This window comes from Chelmon rostratus, chromosome 21 (genome assembly GCF_017976325.1).
Source record: "Chelmon rostratus isolate fCheRos1 chromosome 21, fCheRos1.pri, whole genome shotgun sequence".
Lineage (NCBI taxonomy): Eukaryota > Metazoa > Chordata > Actinopteri > Chaetodontiformes > Chaetodontidae > Chelmon > Chelmon rostratus.
This window is the reverse complement of record NC_055678.1, coordinates 4,859,180-4,878,285: the sequence shown is the minus strand read 5'-3', so window position 1 is coordinate 4,878,285 and position 19,106 is coordinate 4,859,180. Positions and strand designations below refer to the sequence as shown.

The window sequence follows — 19,106 nt, the reverse complement described above, 5'->3', positions numbered from 1 at the left end:
TTTTCTTATTTTGGAATTAAACTCTTCCCGTGTTTGTCGCAGCTGTCTTCACAGATCTTGCTACAGTGGCTGCTTGTTTTTGGTGGCTGTATTTAAAGAGACGATCCCTCACTCCTCAGTTGTTTCTCCCCCAGCTGTAATCGGTTCATCTACTCGACACCCAAGACCGAATCCCATCCACAATAAAATATACACAACACACACAGCATGAAAACTCTGGTTATAGTTTAACCATGCGCCAACACCGTGGACTGCTGTAAATCTTAGTGCACGTTAAAGCACAGAAAACACACAAGCGTTGTCGTAGGAAAGCAGCAAGTGAGCAAAACCTGCCGACTCCAGCAGCTTTCTCGAGGATAAATTGGTAACAGTGCAGTCTTATCTTACTGTAGGGTACATCAAATAAGTCCTAAACATCGGTTCAATTTGCAGACCCAAAATTCTATTCTTTACCACACAAAGTCACATGGAAAATCCACAATTACTTGAAGTCATAACTTCTCCCTTTAATCTGACATTAATCTAACCGCTACTCCTCCTCTACAGCTTCGTCCTCGTTTACTCCACACTATCTATCTCATGAGGTCCATTTAGTTTCATATCAGACCTCAGATTCCAGACTAGAAACCCGTCGCCAGGGACGTAGTACGCAGGGGCTTCCCATCGGCTGGCCCCCTGCTCCCTGACCTGCTTGGGCCTCTGATCCAGTCTGGGATCCCTGATAGACCCCGTAGGCCCCATACACGCTGTCCTGGTACAGCAGAGCCCGCTGGCTTCCACATCTCCCTCCACCACAAGCCAGCAGTTGGCACATTGGGCTGGGGCTTGGGTGGCTGCTGGAGGCCTGGCTGTGGTGCTGCAGGTCTAGCGGGCCATGGTAGAGGGGTAGTCCAGGGTACGAGTTCAGGTAGTGGGCATACTGTCTACTGAGCAAGCTGGTGGCTCTCCGTACCATCCCCCGCCCTAACCCGGTCCCATGTCGTACTGCTTCTCCGTATGTGGGGAGGTGGGTGGAGTGGGAGTAGCGCAGCCTCTGGCCCTTACGCCCATTGGGCCTCCTCTGGTCCTCCCGTATGTGGAGGTAGGCCTGGTTCCGTGGGAGGCACAGGTTGTTTCGAAGGTGGGCAGGGTTGTAGGCCTTGGCAGGTGTGGTGGGCGTGAGAATGCATGGAAACAGGTCTGGCAGGGTGGACGGTGATTGGCTGGACAGGGATGACTGGGACTCATCGAGCTGGCGCATCTGCTCGCTGCCCCATGTCGCTTTGAGGAAAGAGGGGCGGCGTTGCCTGCGTCTCCCTCTCAGCATGAGGTCCTCCGGGGGCCAGGAGCTGTAGTTCTCTATGCGAGGACACGTCACCTCCCCTGAGTAGATGCTGTCAACGCTGGGGGTGGAGATGTGGTTCTCTTGGAGGTGATTGGCTTTGAGCTCACTCAGACAGATGGGACTTTTGTCACTCTTTTCCTGGTCCCTGTTTTTTCTCCTCTCGACATCCTCGTCCTCACACTGGAAACTCTTGGACCTCCGTTTCCGCCGGGAAAAGCCTGCTTGGACGTGGTGGTTTTGAGGTGAGGACACCGGGTGAGAGGCGTAGATGTCAGGTAGTTGGAGATCGGTGTAGGGGATGAAGGGCGAATGGGGATGGGTGTCCACGTAGAGCCTCCCAGTGGTCTGGTAGTGGTGCGGGTGCTGATGAGGGAGCGGCTCGCCCACGGCCAGGTGAGGGGTGCTGAGGCTGGACACAGGAAGTGGCCGGTCATACAGGCATGAGGAAGAGTGAGTCGGGAGCGTGTAGCGCAGTGGCGTGGGCCTGGTCACGCTCCTCTGCTGTTTCAGAGAGGTAGCAGCAGTCAGAGGTGGGGTCAGGGAGCGCTGGGGGAGAGAGCAGTGATTCTCCGTAACGTAAGCGAATCCTCCCGGCACCGCCTCCGTGGCCACCTGCGGAACACGAATAGGCAAGCTGCCGCCATGACGACTCAACTGTTCTATGGTCTTGGTGGCGTTGTCCAGAGAGGTCTCAACGTTGGCAGTGGAGACCAGGTCCTTGGCAGTGCGGAGCATCTTTAGCATGTTCGCTTGAGCATAATTGGAGGTCAGGTCAGGTTTTGCCAAACCAGATGAACGGCCAGGATCCTCGACGCCATTGAAACAACTGTAGATACCCTGAGAGACAAAGAACGGAAAAGATAAAGAAAGAATGAAGAGAGAATAAGAAGTGGGAAAAGAGAAGTGGAGTATAAATCACCTAATCAATTGTAATTAAATCAATAGTTAGCCACAAACTGTTTAACCTTGAATCAACCTGGTGGTCCTAAGGGAGCAATTTCACAGACGAGATTTCAACCAATTTGTGCATCTGAAAGTGACAATCCGCCTCCTAACGAATAAAAACCCCACTGGCGCTAAAATTAAAAAAAAAAAAAAAAAACTTATTTCATTAATATCTCATTTTATCACTGAGGCAAGACTTAGTCACAAATTCATTATGCATTCTCCTGGGACTCAAAGAAAAACAGTTTAAGCTGAGAGGATTGCCCCGGCAAACGCACACGGACACACACACGCCTGCAGAACAAACCGTCTCGAACTGCATGGACAAACACAGCCAAATCCCATGACTGCTCTCTGCTTACAGTTGGCTGAGAGATCCTGAAAGAGCCACATTTAATTTGGCCCCCGGGGCCGCCCCGTACGGATTAATGATCAGATAGTCATTTAGCCGTTAATCTGATAAAACCCGGATCCGGGCACAATGGTGTAATTACACGGCAGAGGAGCACAGAGGCTGGAGTCCGTAGACGTTTCCCTGGCTGCGGCTTCAGCCACAGCTTTTTGCCTCAATAACCACATTCCCAGACAACATCAACAAACTGGGTACTGATTTAGGCTAATTGCAAATGAACATTAAGCAATCAAAGTTAAATGCTGAGTAAACACCAGAATTAGTGCTGCTTTTCTTTCGTCTCATCTCTCCTCTCTCCCCTCCCCTCTCACTCTGAATAAGAATGCAGTGGCATTTTAGCTAATATTTTAACAAGACCCTCCAACGATACCATGTAATTACATGCAAATGCAAATCCATTTGCACTAATTCATCATCACATGAAAGTGACTTCGTGTAAAACAGCACATTACGCTGGGAAAAAAAGCAACCAACCAACCATTTCAAGTCAAAATAATCAACCAGCCAATCGTTCAATCACTCAACCAAGCTGTTACTTAACTAATCCAACTGCAGTCAGCCAATCAGTCACTTAACCAATAATCAATGTGAATATTAGCATTTCTTATCCCCGCTACCACAAACTAAACAATCAGCAATGAAACCAATCCATAAACAACAAGCAACACATTTAAAAATAAATGAGTAAGTAAAAACTAATCAATCAGCTAATTTTTAAGTCTCACCCTACTGATGGCCAACAGGAAGTCCAGTTTGTGAGACTTGTGGAGAGAGTGCCGCAGTTTCCAGTAAAGCAGGTGCTCCCAGGCGAAGACCAGCAGGCTGAGGCCCATGGCCACCAGCAGCATGTAGAAGACGCCCGCCATGTTGTCGATGTCCAGCTTGCTGCTCATCACTTCGTTCTTCTCGTTCTGGCAGATGCCCGACAGCCACACCGTCTCCAAGCGCTGGGTGTCTCCTGGAGGGGTGCAGGTTCACGGGGGGGACAGAGCGAAGAAAGAGATGTAAGACCTGAAGATAAACATTTATGCCTAACCATCTCTATTGTATTTGAAGTGATAATAACACATTTTTGTTGTTTTTGCTGGATTTGAAATGAATCATTGATTATGAGGTTTAAGTGCTGACTGTGAACATGAATAGAGAGGTGATATTTGGTATTGAGCTTGAAGTTTATGACCCGCAGACATCAGCAGACACTTGGTATCTTCATGGGCGACAGTTGTGCTACAGCTTCAGTCATCACTTCCTTCAGGGCTTTTTCCATTTATGTTGTGTTAATATCACATGGGAGTTGTCTGGGGGCGACAGCCTACTTTTCGGGGCTCCTGTTGTAGCCAGCGCATACAGATATGATTAGCCTCTGTTGCTCTCTGTACAGACCATTTACCTACATGCACCCAAAGCTCAAACGTGATTGGTCGAAACTGTTCGGACTACAAACAGAAACCACGATGCTTCTTGTCCCTTGCCTTGGAAAAATGAATGTAGAATCAATACTGCGTGTCAGCCTAAGATATTCATGGCAATCAAAAGCTAATTGAATGGATGTAGTGCTATATTGACATGGCTGTGTTTAGCGACTCTATATACATATATATCTCCTTCTCCTGCGGTGTTAATGCACTTCAGAATGCCAACACAGCACCTTTTGAATGAGAAGAATTTACAGTTCGGAAACACATCTCCATTAGCTATCATTAGCGCACGAGCTACGTCTCCAGGCCTCTGAACAGGTGGCCACCTGCGTTCTCCCCAGTGGCCTCCAGGGAGCGCGGCCCATTTTATCACTCAGTTACCGTATGTTGACCGCAGACACATTATTTATTACATCATCATGGGGAGCTCAGAGTGACTGCGAGTGTGTGTGTGTGTGTGTGTGTGCCGTGCTTAAGCTCTCAGAGGAGGGAGGATATTAACTCGACACCGGCGGCCGTCATGGTGAGAGTGTTTGTGTGCGTATAGGTAGGAAGGATAAGTGTGTGAGTGTGTGTGTGTGTGAGAAAGTGTGTGTAACGGAGATAATCATATCCCTAACACTCCCTGCTGTTCTGTAGGATATTAACTCTTCCCTGTAAGCCCACTTCCCTGCTGATGCAGCACACGAACTGGACTGACGCCAGTTGCATGGTTCACGTACAGTGAGACAGAAATAAATGCAAGTAGCTAAAAGAGAGGAAAGTGTGGGAGTGTGCGTGCAGGTGCGGTTTGTGCATCGTGTCACGTGCCCACCGTCTCCGAGGAACTGCAGCAGCGCCAGGTCAATGGGCCGTTTCCAGCGGGAGTCCTTCTGCAGAGCGATGCCGTATCCTGTGGTGGCAAACACTTTCCCGCTGCCGATGGTCACCAGCTTGCAGCCCTCGTCCTTCCCGGCCATGTAGTTCAAGACAGCAGCGTCGTAGATGAAGGCGTCCAGCTTCCTGCATGTAAACAGATCATCTTCCACTGAGAGAAGTTCACATCTTTTAAAGTTTAGTAAGTTCTTACATACACATTGGAAGATTAATATTATTTATATCTCTATGCCCATTAAATGCAAATTGTAAATATTTTACTTTCCTGCTGACTACTTTCAAAAGCACACCACAGGTTTTTAATTTTCTTTCCCTGCAAGCCGCTATTGCTTTCAGTTAATTTGAGACACAGTCATCTCGCAGAGACTTGAACCTTTGTTGAGATTGGCAATCCATCACAGCGAACCTTTTATTTAGCCTTTTAGAAATGTTTTTGTTACATTGGTTTACTCCAAACAGCGAGAGTTTTGAACAAAGTCCGTGGCTGCAACCTCATCACTGGAGTCTACAGCTACAGCTGTGAGGCTGCTTTGAGCGAAATGCTGATGTTGTTAACAAGCTGATGTGTAGCAGGTGTAATGTTTACAGTGTTCATCATCTTAGTTCAGAATGCTAGCATGCTAAAATTTGCTATTTAGCAGTAAACACAAAGAACAGCTGAGGTTAATGGGAGAGTCCTTCATTTTGCACTAGTCTTGGACATTTGTTAACTTGCTTGTTGGGCTACATGGAACATGAATGTCTCTGTGTGTCTCTGTATAGATATTTCAATGAATTAGCAAAAAGAGAAAGCTTTGACCTTCTGCTGGCGTTATATTAAAAGTCAGGAAATCACCAAAGTCCCCAGGGTTCATCCTCTGATGATCATGAATATATTCACCAGATTTCATGCCAATCAATCGAATACTTGTTGAGACATTTGAGTGTGGACCAACCGACTGACACTGCCGTCCTGAGAAGCGTGTCGCGAGCGCGATTAAAACTATAAATGTTTCAGGTCTCTGAAAGTTAATTCTCGTTCCACACCAGAACAAGGAAGTCAATCAAAAAAATATAAGGTATGCATGGTTTGTAGTTAATGGGCTCAAAATGTGCCAAGTAACTTCAAGAGCTTATCTTTGTGAAGCCTGGACGTGTGACAGCACTTTTCTATACAAATTAAGCTGCAGTCGACGTGATTTTCTTCATCTAAAAATACAACCATCACGTCGGCCTAATTTACAAATAGGTGCTGCAACACAAAGAGCATCGACTCTCTGCTGTGGTGCCCAGATTATGATCATGATTTCTGTCTTCACTGTCAAATATAACCTCTTATCTCATTGTGTAACACAGTTAAAATGTCTGAAAAACTGTACCCGGTTTTGAGGCTTTCTAGAGCTTCCTCCACCCCCTTCTGGTTGTATTTCACCATGTGTGTGTGCATGTCGAGGTAGTTGCTGCGGATGTTCCTCTCTGTGCTCCCGTTTGGGACCGTCCCGAAGCGGAAAGGAGGGTAATGCTCATGTGGTTTCTGGAACTGTGGGGAGACACAGGGCGAGGAGAGGGGAAGCGGGGGGAGAAGATGTGAGAGATGAGGAGAGGGAGGCCAGAGAAGAAGAGTTTTGGTAAGGAGAAGGGAAGTAAGGACAAATGGAAGGAGAGGAGAGCGACTGAAGGGAGTGCGAGCAAAATAGGGGAGGATGGGAGAGAGGAGAAACAGGAAGCAGAGAGGCGATGAGGAAGGACGGAAGAAATGGAGGACAAATGCCAAAAAGCAAAAGGGGGTGGAAAGTGGAGAGGGAAGGGAGTACAGGAAAGTCGGAGGAGAAGGGGGAAAGTTGTGAAAGACAGAAAGCGGAGCAATAAGAGGAGAGCAAGGGAAAGGGGAGCAGAAGAGGAAGGAAGGAAGTGGAGAAAGAACAGAAGATGGGGGAAAAGGAGAGGTGAGGAGAAAGTGAAAGAGGAGAGAGAGAGAGAGGGAGAAAGAGCAGAGAAAAGAAAGGAAATAAAAAAGGAGGGGTAAAGTGAGCAAAGGAAAGGAAAAGAGGAGAGCAAAATAAAGGAAAGGAAAAAGAAGAGAGGAAAGAAAGGAAACAAGAGGAGAAGCGAGGAAAGAAAATGAGGAGAGGAAAAGAGGAGAGGAAGAGAAAAGAAGAGGAGAAAGTAAAAGCAAAGAGAAGAGGACAGAGAAAAGAGGAAGAGAGAGGAAAGGAAACAAGAGGAGATGCAAGGAAAGATCAGAAAATGGAAGAGAGAAGAAAGTAAAAGGGAAGGAAAGGAGAAGACAAGTGAGAAGAAAAGGAGAAAAGAGGAGAGATAGAAGGAGACAAGAGCAAAGAAAGGAAAGGAAAAAGGAAACAAGAGGAGAAGCAAGGAAAGAAAGGGGAAGAAGGTAAAAGGGAAGGAAAGGAGAAGAGGAGAGGAAGTGAAAAGAAGAGGAGAAAGTAAAAGGAAACAAAAGATGATAAAGTGAACTAATTAATAATAGAGATAATGAATAAGAGAGAAATAACTGTAGAAAAGGAGGAGCAGGATGAAGAAACCGGTTGGAACGCAGTAAAGAGGATGAGGAACCGCTCAGTCAAACCAAATCCAGTTCAGAGTGACTCCAGGAACGACTCCATCAGCAGGCGAACCAGACGCCGTACGATACGTCCCGCTCACCTTGATTTGATTAAATCTCACATCAGCCAACGAGCATCTGTTTGAATCATTTCACTGCCCGCCGATGATCCTAATCCAGCTCGATATGCTCCCAATCGAAGTTCACATTTCACGAGTTGACGCATTAATGCGGCATGAAGCGGGAACGCGACTGTTAGAGCTCAATTAGACTGTAAACAGGAAAGATCTATTCATCTCGGTTACGGCATTGACCTTTTGAGCCGAGCGCAAATGAATGGGCCAATCAAAAAGTGAGCGTGTGAGTGGGTGTGTGTGTGCGTGCTGATATAATCGCTCTTCAGCTGCAAGTGCAGCGGATTCAGTGGGGATGCTGCACGTCTTTTCTTCTTTAGCAATCAGCTGTTCGAACAAAAGCCCACGTCGCCGAGACGAGAACCGAAGCCACAGGATGGCTCCTTGTTTTTTTCTTGCTATTTTCATACTTGATTGCAAAATTTACATCGTTGTGAAGTTCGGCTGAAGCTAATGTGACAGTTCAGCGGCCTGAGTCAGATGACTGAAGTGGCTGTTTCACACATTTCATACATTTTCAAGTTTGAACGACTCTCTACAAGTCACTCGTGAAGCTGATTCAACGTTACATCCTGGAACAACTTTCTAAAGCTCATCAATCGTCTACCAAGTAAAGCAACACCACAAATATCAGAAATATCAGACCTCAAAGCGACCAGCTCCTCCGATCAGGTCGTCCAAACCAGAAACACGCTTCACTCAGTTTCTGCTGTTCAGTTTGTCTGTATGACACGAAACAGTTCACAACAGCACCACATCTGTAAAACAGCTTCAAGGAACAATGACCATCATCAGCTTCATGATCTGTTGTGATTAGACTGCTTTAGCTTTAGCTTTAACTGGCAGCGGAGCAGTCTAACACCTGCACTTGCATCCACTTCCTGCGCAGCCACTCTTAACTTAACCTGTATGTGTTAATCATGTGGGTGTTTTGACTCCGGGTCATTATTCAGGTGAGCCCCCTGCTGTATCGGGGCGGGCCTTCAGCCTGTGTGTCAGTATATCTAATGAGCGGCTCAGCCATCACATGCTGCATTATAATTATCACGGGAGGAAAAATGTGTTTTTTTGAGGCGAGATGGAGAGTGTGAACTGTGAGGTTCAGGAGAAATTTGTCACACTTTATTTTACGGACCTGAATCATTGGCTAATAACAGGTTTTCTAATGTACTGTGTAATTTGGTACTAATTATCAGAAAGAGTGGCACTCTTCCAATTAACTATTGCCAAGTAATCGCTAGAGTTTAGTTCCAGGGGACAGTGCACAATAATCAACATTAGCATTTAACAACGTGGAACTTCCTCATTGATTACAATTAAAAACATATGAAGAATACTTCTGATTAAGTAATTAGTATTTAATATTTACTTGGACTTAAATAGAGCTTCCCTTTTAAGGAAATACCTATTTCCCTGCGATGAGTGACACAGTCCTGACACAGTCCTTTCCAAGCAATAGAAAAAAGATGTTTCATCCGAGGCTGCTCAGTAATTGGTGGCACATTATGCCGCTGCCGGTGTTGGCGTCCCTTCTCTGTTTGGGCCTGTTTGGGTCCACATTTTTGAATCAGATCTGATAAGGATCTGACTGTCCTCAGGTCCCTTACGGCTCAGGTCTCTGTTTTGAAAAAGATGATTTATGCTCGTCCGGTTCGGGTAGGCTTTTCCACAGTTCTGCACGGACGTATCGAGAGACGGTCTAACGCATTGATTTTTGTCCTCTGTGGCATTTATTAACAACGAGAAAAGCACAGAACTACACTTGCCTTATCCTTTAAACCTGCGAGATGTGAACCCTGCCAGCCTACGGCCTAAATCCACCTAATCCTCTGTTGTGTAGGATCTCAGAGAGAAGGGGCAGCTGAGGTTGTGTTGTGCAGGGTAATTTATATTGGTCCTCTATGCTGTGGGACATAATACATCTGCATAAAGTTAATAAAGTCAGTTAATTCAGCCATAGATCACTGAGGTGGCTCCGCTGATCCCTGCCGGGGAGTTGTTTTCGCTATCTGCGAGGAATGAAATGCTTTTTCGTGAAGCTCCTCCGAGGCCTTGTTTGCAGGTTGAGTGTGTGTGTGTGTGTGTGTGAGTGGTAGAGAAAGTGCGTGGGTGCCGTTTTCCTCCGTGGCACGACTGTTTTTAATCGTTTGACATTTGGCGATCTTGTTTTAACAGTGTGAGCGAGACGAGAGACGGCGACGGCGCAGGGGGAATATTGATGGACAGACCGAAACACTGACAGGACAAGTCGAGACTCAGACACCATCTGTATTGACAGAAGGCAGCAATTGATTAGTCATTCATGCCACTGGGTTCCCCACTGATAGGAAAAGGACAGAGACATTCACAACAAAGTTCTTTTACTTGACTTCATCTTAAAGGCTTTGTGCGACTCCTTTGTCTCTCCTCTGTTCATGGTTTATGAGGCGATGCGGAGTGATGAGCGGAGAAAAGAGGAGATGATGTGGCATGAGCTGGATTCAAACATAAAGACAAAGAAGTGGCTTGCTCCATATCTCACGGCTCCACAAAAACAGCCTTCTGTATGTCTGAGTGGGCTTTCAATAACTGTCCCGCCTCGTAATCACTCTGAGGTTATTATTCCGAGTGGCGCTGCTGTTTATTCAGTCTCTTACCTTCTTGTCAGACAGCCCAGACACTGTGTCTATATACTGTTCCTGGATCATGAAGGCAGCCAGGTTGGCAGTGTAAGAGGCCAGGAAGATGACGGCGAAGAAGGCCCAGACCAGGACCATGATCTTACTGGTTGTCCCTTTGGGGTTTTCAATGGGGACTGAGTTGTTGAAGACGATGCCCCACAACAGCCACACTGACTTCCCGATGGTGAACGTCGGACCGCCGGGAGCTGAGGAAGCGGAGGGAGGAGAGAGTCAGAGGGGCTGTCTCTGGGCGAGACATGTCTCATCCAGAGAGGGAGGACGGGGCTCTTCATTCAAAGAACCACGTCCAGAAAGATACAAGCACTGTGTTACCCTCCACAAGCCCTGGACCTCGTGTGGACTGTGTTCTTTGTAATTCCCCTCCAGAAAGACACATTTTTTAATCTAACATCACCATTATACAAGCGATGGACATTACCAGTGCCTTCACAACCATTTCAAACTGTAAAGTAATAATCTAATGCAGCTATGATTAAGGTTTGGGTCAGCAAAAGATGACAGGAGTCAAAATTCCTGCAGCTTCTTGTGGTCTTTTTGAACCTTAACAATTAACAATTAACAACATTAACAATTAATCTTAACATATGTCCTCATTAGCTCATTGGCTGCTTGAGACGACAGGTTTGTTTCTCCTTGTTTTAATTGGGACTCTCTTTTTTTGATAGAAACTAGTCACTTGTAGAAGGAAGTCTGGAATATCTGAAAACCTTTTTGCAATTTGGAGGAAACTCCACATTCAACAACTTTTGCAATAGATGTGCTGCCTGCCAGTTTGTTGACACAGTTTTTTAGCCGCATGTTTGTTTCTACGTGCTCACCTCATCAAGCAACAATATTTTCGCTCTGTAAGTGTTCATAAACCCTCTGAATGCCCGTCTGCAGACTCCCAAACAACAGAACAATTTCACAGCGGCAGCCCGTTTCCATCGCTCTCTGCCACCGCTGCTCATGTGCAGCGACGGAGGGTGCCGCCGCCATCAATCACACTTCGATTAGCGCAGCGGCGAATGCTAATTAAAACAGGAAAATGACCTTTCGGACCTGGAGACGAGGCACGCTCTGTCAGCGCTGCATTCTGGGATTGATTAGACCTCTCCCCAAAATCCTGCTGAGGAACTTTTAGCGTTGCAGGACGTGCAGACGGGGCTGGATTTAGCGCCATGCACACAGGCTTACTGTGAAGTGCTTTCTCAGATTAGCAAATTAAATACATTTCATGGATTTTTTTTTTTTTTCCACGGCTTCTGGCTATTTTCTGGCTTTTGATCAAGCAAATACAAATGACTGCATTTATTCTTGCCATGTTGCACTCAGAAAACCGCAGATATTGCAAAGTATGTGATAAAGAAATGATATAAATGGGAATCTGGGATAAATTTAGACTTTACTGAGGTTTTCCAGCTTCTTACCCCTGAAGAGACGATGCTGTAGTGATCATTCACCCCTCTATCATCCGGAGGAACACATTTTACCAGTTAAGTGAAACAAAGGGGTTTAAAACTCACATTTGGCGCTGACCAGACTGCGATTGTAGCCGACTGGACTGAAGTATTCAAACACAAACACTGTCACGGCCACCACGGTCAGGCACATCACAAACATCATGACCCAAACTGCTGGGCTGTAGGGCTCTGGAGGAGGAGGAGGAACAAACATTCAGGATTAAAGTAAGTCTCTTTTGTCTGCTTTTAAAGCTCAGCCTGTGATGGGGGGTCTCCATATGTGGTAGGAGGATAGCTGATGAGAAAACGAGAAGACAGAAATACACTGTTCAGGATTTCGTGCTGAATTTTGTTGTTCAGGGTTTGGAAAAAGGGATTTAGGTGTGTGTGCGGTACGTAAGGGGATTTAGTTGTAGGCTACAGTTATCGGTGGGATAAAAGCTTAATGGGAAGTTTCCTGAAGCGTCTGCAGAGACAGAACTTGTTTAAGTAGGCCATCCTGGGAGAAAGTGGTGAGAGAGAAGGTAGCAACATGGCTGACACGTACTGTACATCAAACTCCGGGAAGATGGATGTTATGACCGGTTTGAACCAGCACAATCAAATCGAAATGGATGCAGAAGAAGCAGTTGGTTTTTTTTTCTCACCGAGAAAGGCAGACGGGGAAACTGTCCCGTTGCTGCGGGCGACCATGACGCTGATGCCTGTCTCAACAAACGGCACGGAGAAGTCGATGATTTCCGAACGCTCCTCATTGATAGTGAGAGAGCCAATGGCCATGTCAGCTCGCCTGTACACAACCTGAGAGGAGAGAGACGGAGACACACAATGAAGCGAAAGCTCTCGAGGTGGCACAGCGAGGCACCGACGGCGGTCGGCAGTTTAAAAACACACTTTCCTGCATTTATTCTGCATTTGTGCTATTTTTGGGTGCTGCAAAATAGACCTGAATGGGTCTGTTTCATCACAACAAAACCTGCTTCACAGTGTCTCAAAGGACAGGCTGCCGAGCCCGTCTTTGCTGAAACAAGAGCGAATTCTGAATTTCATGAGCATCCTTTTTGAACATTTTGAAGCCACAATGAAGCAAACAGTTTGTGCTCTACAGTACGGCATGAGTCTAATAACGGCTGTCTGCAGACATGTGGGAAAAAATATTTGTCTCATCATCCGAGCATCCACGGAAAGAGAGAGACAGAATGCTGCATCCAAGCTTGCTTTTCTGAAAAGCAGGAATTTTGCAGAGACAAAATCTGTTTTTCTAAATGTAGCACACACACACACACAGAGATACAAACCCAGAGCAAAGCGCCTGCAGGCATAGAAACAAGCAAGAGGGCTCTCCTGAGGAACACCTGTTCAGGGCGTTTTACTTTCAGATGCAGCTGCGTTTGATGTGGCTTGGTGTGTGGGAGAAAAGTGTGTATTAGCTCCAAATGTATATGCATGGCCTCACACCACTGACCTAGATAAAAGCCATCAAAGAAACTTTCTGCCATGCAACACTAGCGTCACTTAAGACACCGTGCATCATTACTGCCATCCACCAACTGCGCTGGAGTGCAGAGGTGGGGAGTCACCACGTTCATCTACTAAAGAACTGTCGTTTTCAGCTTTGAAGTACTTGCCACTACGTCTGCGTGGCAGCTGTGCAAATTACTTCATATTTTACGACTGAAATATGGTATAGGCTGAAAACATGTGACTGTCAAATCACCAATATTTTGACTTTCACGAAGTCAAGCTGAAAAACTTGTTTCAGCCTTGTTTCAGCTTCACAGCACAGTGCATTTTAGCCATTATGTAAAGAGTTCTCAGCTGGTGGAGGAGCATGTAATTCTTCCGCCGGTCTGAATGCACAAAAAGCCCCGAAACTGGTTTTCACTCTTCTCTCACACATCCTGCTCCCTCTGAATGTGACTCAAGCTAATGAGACTGAAGGATCTGATGGCTGCTGTTTTGGTTTTTGTTATTTAGGTTTCACACGTTGGACTCTTTTTTTAAAACATATTTTTGACATTAAAGCTGCACTAATCAATATTTTTATATAAACAACAACAACAAAATCATGACTGTTAGCTGTCATGGCTGCACAGTGGTAGAACGAGAGATCAGGACAGCAGAAACTCCACATCTGTTCACCTGTTCAGACACAATTCAGCAAACGAGCCAGATATTTCCCTCAGAAATCGCACATATTGCGCTCACATTCATCAGGTGTTCAGAAACATGACTCCAAATCAAGGATAATTCTGCCCAATCAACCATTTTCCAACAGGATTGCCTAAACAGCTTTATGAAGTGATATTTTACAGTTTAGAGTACCCCCAAAAAGTACATTAGTGCAGCTTTAAATGGTCTTACATGTGACATGTGGTCTTTTGACTTCCTGATGCTAACTTAAAAAAGTTATCCTTCATTTACCCCCTTTTTGAATTGATCTTCACCTCAGTAGAATTATTTTGATCAAATCAAATAAAGAACAATTACAATTGCTGGATGAAGTGCTCCTAAAACTATGGGCCAACATTCACTGCTGTTTATGGTGATATCTAGCGTGCTACACATAAATAACTTGCCTTTAATGTAATTAGGCCATGCCACAGCCCGAGGCTACTTTTTTGAGACAGATCTGGATGAACGTTTTAAAACACCTTGCTCTAATAACAGTCTGTGGATGGCCACGAGGCGACTCGACGCAGCTACACCAGCTGCTGCATTCAGGGACTTATCCGTCTTTAAATAACTCAGCCCTCAGTCTCACCTCCCCGATCATGCCGTTCCAAGTCCCACGGACCAGCTTTCCGTGTTTCCCGTTGGTGACCAGGTAGAGGTCGTAGGAGAACTTGATGGTGCGGGACAGCTTCTTCAGAATGTCTATGCAGAAGCCTTTACAGCACAGCTTGGTGTAGGACTCAGAGTGGCCGATTATGCTGTAAGAAGGACGAGAAAAAGCAGCGTCACAAATACAGTAAATTTTAAAAAATGCAGTAAATAGTTTTGCTTTAAACATCTTGTGATCAAAAGCCCTGTCTGGCTGCTGGGACTGTAGTTATCTTTAGCTTCTTAGACTAAAGCTGTTTGTTTCTTTTCAGAGAGTGAGTGCTAAAAACGCTCAAAGCAGCCGTCGTCTACGGCGGCGGAGTGAAGGGCAGGCGATGGCTGGTTCATTAGCTAAAATCAATGTCTGTTAACAGGGTGTCTTTCAAAGAGATGGAGGAGAGCGCCTAAACATTGCAAACACACACACCGAGGCAGTGCGATGGAGCCCATAGTGGATGGCTGAGTGACTGCGATGGCCTCTAATCAAAGCCCATTAAGCTGTGTAGCATGTGAGGGACACTCACTTCCTCTGTGTGGCCTCGCTACTTAATGGGGTGTAGAAGAAGAGAACAGGAGGACAGGAAACGGTGGAAAAATAATGGAATAAAAAATAGTGGACGGCCACTAAAAGCAACAGAGGACAATGGAAGTTAAAAGCAGACAGATTGAGAATGAAGTCGACAAACTTTTTTTATCTATCCAGCTGCCAAAGTGGAGGTGTGTGTGTGTGTGTGTGTGCATGTGTGTGCCAGCATGTCAATGAGTCAGCATAAGAGCTGAAGAGTGATTAAAAAAAAAGAGCATGTGAGTGAATAAATGAGTGAGACGCTGAATGAAAAAAAGTCAAGCGGGTAATTAACATTCAAGTGGATTATTTTCAACAGCGCTGGAGTTCGCTTTAGACAAATTTAAAGTGCTTTTGAAAGACTCGCTTCTTTCACAGGAGTCAATAGCTCTGATAAACGCAGCGTTAATTAATTGCTGCAGGAGCTGGCCACCTGTCGTCGTTATACACACTCCACTGGCAACACACACATAAACGCTTAAAATGTGCCGTCTCTCTCCGGCAAAAACACACAAACACACGCGCACATATATTACAGTATCCTTTGAGAGTTTGCAGCGGTTGTGTTGTGTAGTGCGCTTCACAAAATGCCCAGAAACTAGTGCAGCGTGGAGGGAAGCACCATGAGGGAGTTAGACCAGAGAGAGAGGAGGAGGAGGACTCTCAGGTGAGCAGCAGACAGGAAGCACAACAGCGAGGCCTGACGGGGCTGCAGCTTCAGTTTGGAGGGAAAGGAGGGCAAGAGCAAAGGAGGGCAGATGGAGGAGGAGGATATTTGAGCTTATCACCACTGTGCTAATGTAGGAATAATGAGGAAAGCGCTGGAAAGTGAACGTCTCACAGCCACTGGGCTCCAGTCAACAAATTATCCCCTTAATTCGCATCATACCGCTTTAATCCACATTGCAGCAGAATCGCGCGTGCATTCCTCTATTTGTGCATATTCAACACACACCTAGGAACCTTTTGCAAGCACCGGTTTCTCGTCGGACCGGTCAAAGTGAATGAACCCCTGTTCTAATTGTTGTCACAATGTAATGGTTGTAAGACAATTTTGTGGCTGTTTTGATGAAATAAATGAATTCTGAATACACAAAAAAGATGCTTTTACTGCATTTAAGCTTTGAAAAAAGTGGAAATATACTGTTTGTTTGAACCCTTTTCTAGTTGGTGAACCTACCTAAATTTATATCTATTGTATGTGCTACAGAAAAAATAACAAACTTCGAAAGCAACAACACAAAGCAGTAATTTTTAACGACAATCCAGACCCAAAGATACACTGCTGTACATGGACAGGACGATCTGGACACCTGAACAGCACACCTGTATGTGATTGTTAAACATGTCATTCCAAAACCATGGCGTTAATATGCTGGTAGTCAAATTCATTCAAAATCTCACTGACTTTTGGAACAAGGACTGTGGGTCTTGCTCCATATGCATAGAACAAGATGGTAGGTTGTTTTTTTTTAAATGATCTATTATTGCTCTTTATTTAATATTTGAGCAGCCTTTCGCAAACCCTATGTCCCAAAAGCGGGGAGACCTTTGCAGGCTGAACGTCACAGCTCAACAAATGAGGCGAGTCTTTGAGCTGTGGTCAGTTCAGACATGTTTGTAATATCAGCAGGACAGAGAGGAGCGAACGCACCGTTTGTTTGTTTTGCTTTGTGAATGAGGCCGCTGTCACGTTGAATTCCTGCCCCCGCAAAGTTGCTAGAAGTAGCATGACGATTTATCTTAATTAGACCAAAGGGACCAAACCACAAACCATTAAAGCAAAAGCACTCAAAGGTACAAGCAGCCCAACATCCCTCTGAGTTACTCTCATAATGGATGAATCTGCTGCACACAATTTACCTCCAATGCCAATTTGAGTGCCAGTGCAGGAAGTTCTGTGGATGGGTGGAGGACAATCACCCCTAAACAAATGTTTTAGCTCCCTAATCAAATCGCCACAATCAAAGATGTTTTCAACCATAGTTGTCATGATATTAGACACAAAAATCCTCATTTTAAAAACATGGTCATTGAACATAATCCAGGGTTTTGTACGACTGCCCATGACCAGCAAATCCTCACATTTGAGACACCTGAACCAGCAAATGTTTGGCATTTTCGCTGGATAAATTACATTAATCACATATCAAAATTCCTGCCAATTAATTTCCTGTCAAACAACTAATAAATCAATCTACTAATTGCTTCGGCGCTGCTTTACATTTAGCATCTGGTCACTGCAGGTTGTGCAACTATGTCACACAGGATTCCTGCTCGTAATCAGGGCAGCGAGGTGGGCTCAGCTCTCTGAGCCATCATCTGTCCAAAGAAAGGCTCTTTTTAATGAGCAAGACAAAAAGTTTTAATCATGCTAAACATCTGCTCCGTGTGGAAGCTGCTCAGACCACACAGCAAGATTAACTGATTTATAAAAGCGGCAGTCTTCTCTCCCTCTCCGTTTCCTTCTCCCTGTTTGTTGGTCACCGTCCAAATGGGACATGCCAGCCAGAGAGGAATGGTGAAAGAGAAGCAGAAAGAGGGTAGGATGGGATAACACCGTCCCATGCTATGACAGATGTCCCCATGTTGGACAGATAAATCTTCTTTACTGGCAATCAATGTGCCATTGCGCCCAACACCAGCCGCTACATATCTCTCTATAATTAATGTGCCAGCCATGGTCAGCTATGCAATTTGCATAACCGATGCATACCACATTTACACACACACACACACACACACACACACACACACACAGATACGTGTGGAGTCGCTGAAGTGAACATGAACATGGCATTTATAGCCTGAATGGTTTGTTTTCTGTTGTTCGGGTGATGAAAAGGTGATCAGTGCTTGTATATTAAACATATGTCAGTGTTTAATATTTCAGCACAAGTGATGGTGGTACAAGCGAGGCCTGGCGGGGAAAAGTAACCACACACTCCTCAACATCCTGCATCAACATTTACATTAAAGACGTAGTTGGTAAATATGTTTAGATGCTTTCTTGTAGAGTTAGACGAGAAGATTGATACCGCTCTCATATCTGTCCATTAAAAATGAAGCTGTCGGCTTAGCTTAGCTTAGCGTAAAGACTGGAGGCATAGAGAAACAGCCAGCCTGGGTCTGTCCAAAGGTTAAAAAAATTTCGAACAGCACCAGATTAAACAAAAGATGTAAAGTGTTCATCATAGAGTGTATAAAACATGGACACAGTCTCTGTGACGTCACTCACAAGTTTCTGAAGAGCCACCGTGAACCTCAGTGACTCCCAGCTCATCCAGAAATGGGCAAAGAGGCGTCATGTGGAGCTGACGGGGACGAATAAAGCCTGGTTGCTGAAACCTAGCGGCTAGCTGTCACTCAAAGCCCGTAATTATGCACAACTTTAAGACTTAACATAATTTAAACAAGCAAGCTATATAAAAAGTCTCCCCCATATAAAACTTTATTTTGTACAAGGCTGTAAACATGTTTATTTCTGCTGTAAAGTTGGCCATTTTAATATGGGGGTTTATGGGGATTGACTCACTTTTGGAGCCTCAAGTGGCCATTCAAGGAACTGCAGTTTGTGGCACTTCTTCTTGGCTTTGTTTTTCAGCCCTGGAAATGTCGCTTGGTAATTTAATTTTTTTCACCTTTGGTTAGCTGTTTCCAGTCATTAAGCTAAGCTAACTGGCCTCTGGCTATAGGTTCATATTTAATGTTCTGAGATAACGTGGTTTCAATCTTCTCATCAAACTCTATTCCTTTCAAAGGGGGTAGTGAAGCCTATTTTGACATAAATTAATCAGTTCTTGTTTATTTCTGCTGTTCTTTCCCCTCCTTTGTCACAATTATGCATTCTTCTAGCTATTTTGGGCTTAAAATATGAAAGATTACGACACTTTACGAGCATAAAACACAAATCTGTTCAGCTGCTGACACACAACCGGTAT

General features: G+C 45.2%; 1 protein-coding gene across 1 annotated transcript in view; it reads right to left on the bottom strand.

Moving 5' to 3' along the window:
• Positions 1-601: 601 nt before the first annotated feature.
• The window catches only part of LOC121624765 (glutamate receptor ionotropic, NMDA 2C-like), a 42,771-nt gene continuing 24,266 nt past the window's right edge, over positions 602-19,106 (bottom strand). The window contains exons 8-15 of the mRNA XM_041962636.1: positions 14,542-14,710; positions 12,425-12,578; positions 11,841-11,966; positions 10,291-10,520; positions 6,334-6,494; positions 4,914-5,101; positions 3,407-3,639; positions 602-2,161 (exon numbers count right to left, since the gene is read on the bottom strand). Of these exons, the coding sequence (XP_041818570.1) occupies positions 602-2,161; positions 3,407-3,639; positions 4,914-5,101; positions 6,334-6,494; positions 10,291-10,520; positions 11,841-11,966; positions 12,425-12,578; positions 14,542-14,710 (2,821 nt within the window). The remainder of the gene's footprint in view (positions 2,162-3,406; positions 3,640-4,913; positions 5,102-6,333; positions 6,495-10,290; positions 10,521-11,840; positions 11,967-12,424; positions 12,579-14,541; positions 14,711-19,106) is intronic.